The sequence below is a fragment of the Pecten maximus genome, chromosome 4, assembly GCF_902652985.1.
Source record: "Pecten maximus chromosome 4, xPecMax1.1, whole genome shotgun sequence".
NCBI lineage: Eukaryota > Metazoa > Mollusca > Bivalvia > Pectinida > Pectinidae > Pecten > Pecten maximus.
The window spans coordinates 45037081-45043889 of record NC_047018.1 but is presented as its reverse complement, the minus strand read 5'-3'; the positions used below and the strand labels follow the sequence as shown (position 1 = coordinate 45043889).

General features: G+C 35.2%; 1 protein-coding gene across 1 annotated transcript; it reads left to right on the top strand.

Annotated features, from left to right (window-relative positions):
* The first annotated feature begins 3197 nt into the window (after nt 1-3197).
* On the top strand, nt 3198-6556 carry LOC117326227 (prostaglandin E2 receptor EP4 subtype-like). Its single transcript, XM_033882891.1, has 2 exons — nt 3198-4115; nt 5220-6556. The coding sequence occupies exons 1-2, from the start codon at nt 3258-3260 to the stop codon at nt 5499-5501; spliced, it is 1140 nt and encodes a 379-aa protein (XP_033738782.1). The 5' UTR covers nt 3198-3257; the 3' UTR covers nt 5502-6556.
* Nucleotides 6557-6809: the final 253 nt, after the last annotated feature.

The following is a 6809-nucleotide window of genomic DNA, read 5'->3' as shown; positions in this document are numbered from 1 at the left end:
TGCACCTGAACAAGACGCAAATTAAATCAAAGGAAAATAAATTGTTTAATAACAGATATCACGAGGTTAGATAGAACATATAAGTAAAAACTTGGTATGTAAAATAAAATTTGAATCTTAGGACTTAAAACTGGGAAATGGTTTCTTATACTCGATTGACCCGGTACGAGTTATACGTCTGTTTTCCATTCAACCAACAACAGAGATATGTAGGGTATGTTTAAATAGCAACGCAAACTTCAGAAACCAAGGGACCTATGATATATGTATATAGGCGTGTACATTATCATTTGCACATCGCTCACACCATAAAATAATGGATATACGTTGATGCAGTTATCATGTTGTTGTTAGGCTTATGATAGTTTACTATTTCGTACATGCAGAGTAAGGCAGTAACTGGATTGGGCTGTGTGTCACTGTCGAAAGGTAAAGTGAGAGTGAAGTGGGGTGACGGCGGTGACCAGTATATGAACGAGTGACCCGTGCTGGACACACATCCATCCATCCATCCATCCATCCATCCATCCATACATACATACATACATACATACATACATACATACATACATACATACATACATACCGTTCTGCACGTGCACACACATCCATCCATCCATCCATCCATCCATCCATCCATCCATCATCCATCCATCCATCCATCCATACATCCATCCATACATACATGCATACCGTGCTGCACGTGCACACACATCCATCCATCCATCCATCCATCCATCCATACATACATACATACCGTGCTGCACGTGCACACACGTACATCATCCATCCATCCATACATACATACATACATATTTGGCATGAATATATAAGAAGAAGTAAAACGATTACATTCGAACACACTTTAAACACGAAAACTCATACAATACGTTCGTATTATTGCTGAAACGGTCAAAACGAGAATATTTGTCAAGCTCACTACTCTTATACTTCCAACAGCTGCCAAACGACCGGTAGCTATAACAGTTAACAACACAATACTAAAACATACACATATTAAGTCTGTTTATGACTCTTCCCTGACGCAAGGAACAAAAAGTGTCGAAATCTAAAGATTGAAACAGGATATTAAAACTGGCCTACAAAAATGTTAAAATATAGTACGGATATTTGATTATGTCAGTTTTTTTAATAAAGATAAAACATTCTAAACTGGTTTTTGTTATTTCTTACAATTATAAAAATGATCTGACAGCGATTGGTATGAAGGATTGTCATGTATCTTTTTTTACTTTTGACATTTTTATTCAGATTTTCCACATAAAGTAATTACATGATACAGAAAGAAACAAAGACAACTTTCACACACACTTGCATACACAGACTGTATATATATATATAACTGTCATGCATCTTACTTTAAAGAGGCTTATTTCTTGAAAACAATTACAGAATATGTATTTAAAAGACGTTTTAAAACTCAACCTGAGAGGGAAATGTATGGAATATAACGGCAAATCTTCTTTGTAAATCGCCGCTGCCTTTGAAGTTATCACTGTGCGGCACTGTGCACGTGCTTGTTTCTTTGATGTGTCACTCAAATTAGACTTATTGCGGGTTGCGATTAAATAAATAATATTTAAAAATGAGGTTTTAATATCACTTTTCAGCGTTTTATAAGGAAAATAAAATGAAAAACTCAACAATTCCAACAATCTGTCATGTGTAAAAAATCTTTTTCTATTAGCCAATTTTTCTGATCTCTCTGCGGGCAAGCCTCTTTAAAGATGATCAGATAAAAAAGACTATGATACTTGTTCACTTTAGATATATATGTTTAGTTGTTACCTGAATGTTCCTGTTCCTTTGTAGTTACAATCAACAATAGAGCACGCTTTATGAAATGTTCTATCACGCTTTTTAACCGTGTAAAAGTATCCCATATCCACTATTTACAAAATCAAATGAGTTACCAAACAAGTGCGCCTCCATCTCCTATCTTAAAACGTTTGTATAGACGCCATTTTGATTTTCCTGGCTTTCGTTACTAAATTTACACACTTGTGGCTCCTAATATCACTGAAAGACGAAATAGTTGTATAATGAAGTTCCATATTCCTGACTCAGATATATGTATCCATTACAAACTTTATATCAAAATTGTTGTTCACATGTGTGGAATCTGTGCAATCTTTTATACTGTTTGTTTTTCATAACTCCCCTGCGGGATATCCCTTAATCCTATAAGGAAGATAAGTTACTCCATTCTTATACAGAAGTAATATTTCCTTCTGTATCTTTCGTACAATCCTTTGTATGATTCAACACTGTTGTATATGTTACTTCCATTTTCTGTTCCTAAAGTCGACAGAGCAAAACTTCCGTGTTATCAAATATCACTTCCTCTTCGGCCTCAACCTCGTGTTAGAAATTAACAAAAATCATACAGTGACTGGCGGTAGTATATAAGGTAGGTGTTTTGATAGATTTCCATAAACTCTACATTTACAATATACAAATATATAGGAAATATATTAATTGCAAATCTTTTTCAAGAGTTTCTAACAGAAACTGACAATCACAACTGGACTTCAAATCGTATCAATTGAGCGACTAGGATCACATGGGTTTGTAATGAAATGACATTTCATATTTTCATATATTTATTTTTGAGTATCATCATTACTGATTATTTCTGTGGTGTATTAACCATTTTATGGCCCTGGATGTAGGGTTATATGAAGATCTGTTTACCCTCAGCTCTCATATTTCATATAATACCTTCGGGTAAACAAACCTTCATATTACGTACCCTGCATCCAGGACCATAATTTCATATGAATAATATCTGTTACTTCATCTTAACAACAGAAACAGAGTAAAGATACATTTTAAAGTTACATAAGATACCTTATCGTAAAACATCAATCACAATACCTTAAATGCCGATTTGACCGAAAGTACACAGAAAAATAATCTGATATGCTACAAAAGGGGTATCAGTAGTATTGTCAGGTATATCTTAATTTAGAACCGGAAATGTTTTAAAATATAGATATAAAGGAATTTGAATATCTTTCAGACTTCGTTAGCTTCCTGTATGAATTTCTAGACTTTTTTTCTTGGTAATATATGTTGCTTTGATACACAAAGAATGTGTGTATATTTATGCTAGTTTAACAGGCATAAGATAAGTTTTTTGAAGATGAATATGATAAGTGTCTATTTTTAGGATGGAAGGAAACATTACTGTCACATCCGGGTATACTACCTCAGCAAATGAAGATGACGTCATAATGACAACTTTGAAAGTCTTCAGTTTAACTTCTAATTCAGGTCAGCATCTCCCATTGACATCCGGGCACTTCAACACCTTAACAACGATAGATGGCGTCAACCTAACAACTCTCGTTAGTACAACGCCGAAGCCCGGTCAGAATCTCCCAGTACTTCCTGTAGTAATGATGCTCTTGTTCGGCGGTATAGGGAATATTCTTGCATTGATTCTTCTGATCTACACGTCAAGAAAACACAAATGGAGTACATTCTATCGACTAGTGATGACCTTGGCAGTATCCGATTTTCTAGGTCTCGTCGGACCACTTCCAGTTTCCGTTACCGCTTACGTCAATAACAAAAAATGGATGGGAGGTCAACCAGTATGTGACTTTATGTCTTTTTGCTTTATATTTGCGGGAATGACATCGGCGATGCTTGCTGCTGCCATGTCCTTGGACCGTTTTCTTGCTGTTTGGTTTCCATTTTTCTATAGCAATCGGTTAGGTAACCGCCGAGTCAACCTTACATTGGCGGGTATATGTACCTTTGCTTTCTTCTTGGCATGCTTGCCTTTAATGGGCATCAACGCAAACGTTCGTCAATTTCCGGGAACTTGGTGCTTCTTCAATCAATTTTCTACAGAGGCGGATGGCAAGTTCTTTTCTTACCTCTACGCAACTCTCGGAATTGGAATGGTCGTGATGATGATAGTTCTGAACACATTGGTCATTGTGGTTCTGACCAGACGGAGGGGGGTCAGAAAAGACCAGGAAGGTGGAGTGACCTCTGACAGTCGACGAGCCGCTGATGTATACAACGTAATATTCCTGGTGGTACTGATGTTGGTCTTCACAATCTGCTGGCTTCCGCTAATGGTTAAGTATTTTTTCGTCAGCCTATTTGATTCTATATTTGGTAGTCCTCTGAAAGCCAACTTCGAAAATTTTAAGAGTTATTTAACTATGGTGCTGTTGCTTCTCCCAGACTAGAATTTGGCATTTCTCTCGACCTGTTTTTGATCCTCAATCGCCTTCTAACTATCAACATTTTAGGCCCTTAGCATATAGACTCTAGAAGGATCAAACACCTGTATGATGCATTTTCATTCATGTTTAGGCCCTACTGTTTCTCTCAATTTATCATTGAAAGCTGCTAGTTTTTACGCCGTTTGTATCATCCTTCTGGAAGCCATTGTTAATGTTAGAGAAAAAGTGAGGAAATCCGGAAGTCTGGGCATATCAAATTGGTCCTAAACAAATAAGTGTCGGGAAGGAAGGTGCCCATAATCCTTGATTAAAGCAACTACAACCGTTAGAGATGCTATTTATGGGTCCAAAACGCTATCCATTTTGAGATTGGTACTGTTAGATTAATCTACGATTTGTCGACCGACGACAGAGTGTTTCCCTATCATTCAATTACACCATTATTTCATTCTATAAGATCTTTTTATTTCCCCTAAACGGGGCTAATTCTAAATGCGTTACTTTTTCCATTCAGTATATTTTGAATTTTAGCAGATGAATTCAATAGTAACTGTACTGCATTTGATATTGATATGAACTTAATTCAAAGTAGAATATTTGATTATCTATGAATCACTTCAATTACTGTGAGACATTATATATTACTGTAGATTAATAATCTTCCTTTGAACGTTAAACGTTTGGTCTACTGTAATCGCATCTCCATCAAAAAAGGAAACAAATGTGAAAACAATCAATGTCACTCAATGCACTTACATTATGTGTTTATTACATATGTAACTATAAATACATTCCGTTACTAAAAACTCAAGAAATTACTTTAAAACTCGAAATGAATATTCGTGTTTCCCTTTTGATGACGGAGTCATATTGTTTCTTGAAAAGGTTATTTGTCACCAATTAAAGTTTTTTCCTTTAAAAAATTATCTAGCAGTTTGCCTTTAAAACTCCGATTTGCTGTTTTGTAAACATTTAATTTTGAATTCATTTCAGGTACGAATCATAATCAACCAATCAGCGCTCGGCAATATCGACCGTGTAGGTGATCTGATGGTCATGCGACTTGCTCTGACCAATCAGATCCTTGATCCGTGGATCTACATCATCTTGCGGAAAGATTCCATAATTATGGCTGTAAAAATAGGAAAACAGATGCTTAATAAAGGGGGTTGTCTGCAACAGATATCTTCCGATGATAATATCCCAAGTGGAACGGGAAGAACCTGTTCGACTACGGTTGGAGATCGGACATCAGATGGAGAAACGGAAACGTAAATTAGTGCACATGTGCCGTTAGAACAAGACGCAACACATTTAAAGGAACATTGATACTGATTTATTTCAGTTTAAACTTTCTTTCATTTATGCAAAGAAACAATGAATAGACAGTGATAGATATCTGTCCCCTTTATATGTTTATAGATGACTGGTTCCCGCGTTATACGCTTAATTTTTGTGTCCCATAATCTATTTGTATTTTTCATGTCTAAGTTATTAGCTTTGCTACTCTCTGTATGATTGATAAAATTACCCATAATACATAAGGCACCAATCCAACCAATCGCACAAATGAAATATAGCCACGTGCACTGTCACAACGTAATTGTCGATTAATTCACGATGTTTAGGACCAACACTCTGTCATTTAGATATTTGGGTCATTCGGATGTTTCTACGCCGTTCAACATGTTTTGGCCATTTACAGGTTTGAAGTTAGACTGGGTTTTTTTTAAATTATGTTCAAGCAATGTCCCTCAGAAACAGTGGGAAATTCTTACTTTACGTAAATTATAGAGAGAGTCGGGTAACACTTTTATTTTAATCTTAATAGATTTGTTTTCTTCTTATTTTTGTCACTGGAGTAAATTTGGCCTTTAGATATATTTTCTATCGAAAATTGATAGAGGCATTCTTGCTGATAGCAGTTGATAGGTGATTCCAAATATGAACTGCTGTGAATTGAGAGATAGTTATTAACTTTTCTCGTATCGTGGCCATGTATATTGTAATGTTTTAGGGAGGATACTTTGTTAATAAAGCTTTGTGTTATATGCACTTCTACTAGTTGGATGTTTTCAATGATTCAATGATGATGGTCGAGGAAGTAGTTTTGGATTCTCTTCACGTCCAATGAGTTTATGTATCTATCTATTTATTTATTTATTTATTTATTTATTTTAATTTAAAATCTTCAAGTCAACTGCGAAAGGCATATGTCAATGACGATTAAAGTACCCGCTGAAAAATTAATGATAAATACTGTTATCGCTTTGTGCATAGAAATTGTTAATCACTTATAATTATTTATGTATTGTGCTGTTAACATTATGTTAAGGAAATATAAATTTCGACATGAAATACACAATAGACATCCATAGTTATCATTTTTTATCGTTACTTACAACGTAACCAACACACCAACAGCGTTAATTATTTCATCCTTCTTATAAAAAATGTTCATTATAGACTGGATGGTAGCATGCCTGCTTCACCAACTGTTCTGTTCAAGATAACTTCTGAACGTACCATAACGATAACAGATTTAATTGGCTTTTATAATGTGGTATGCAGTTCTAGATATTT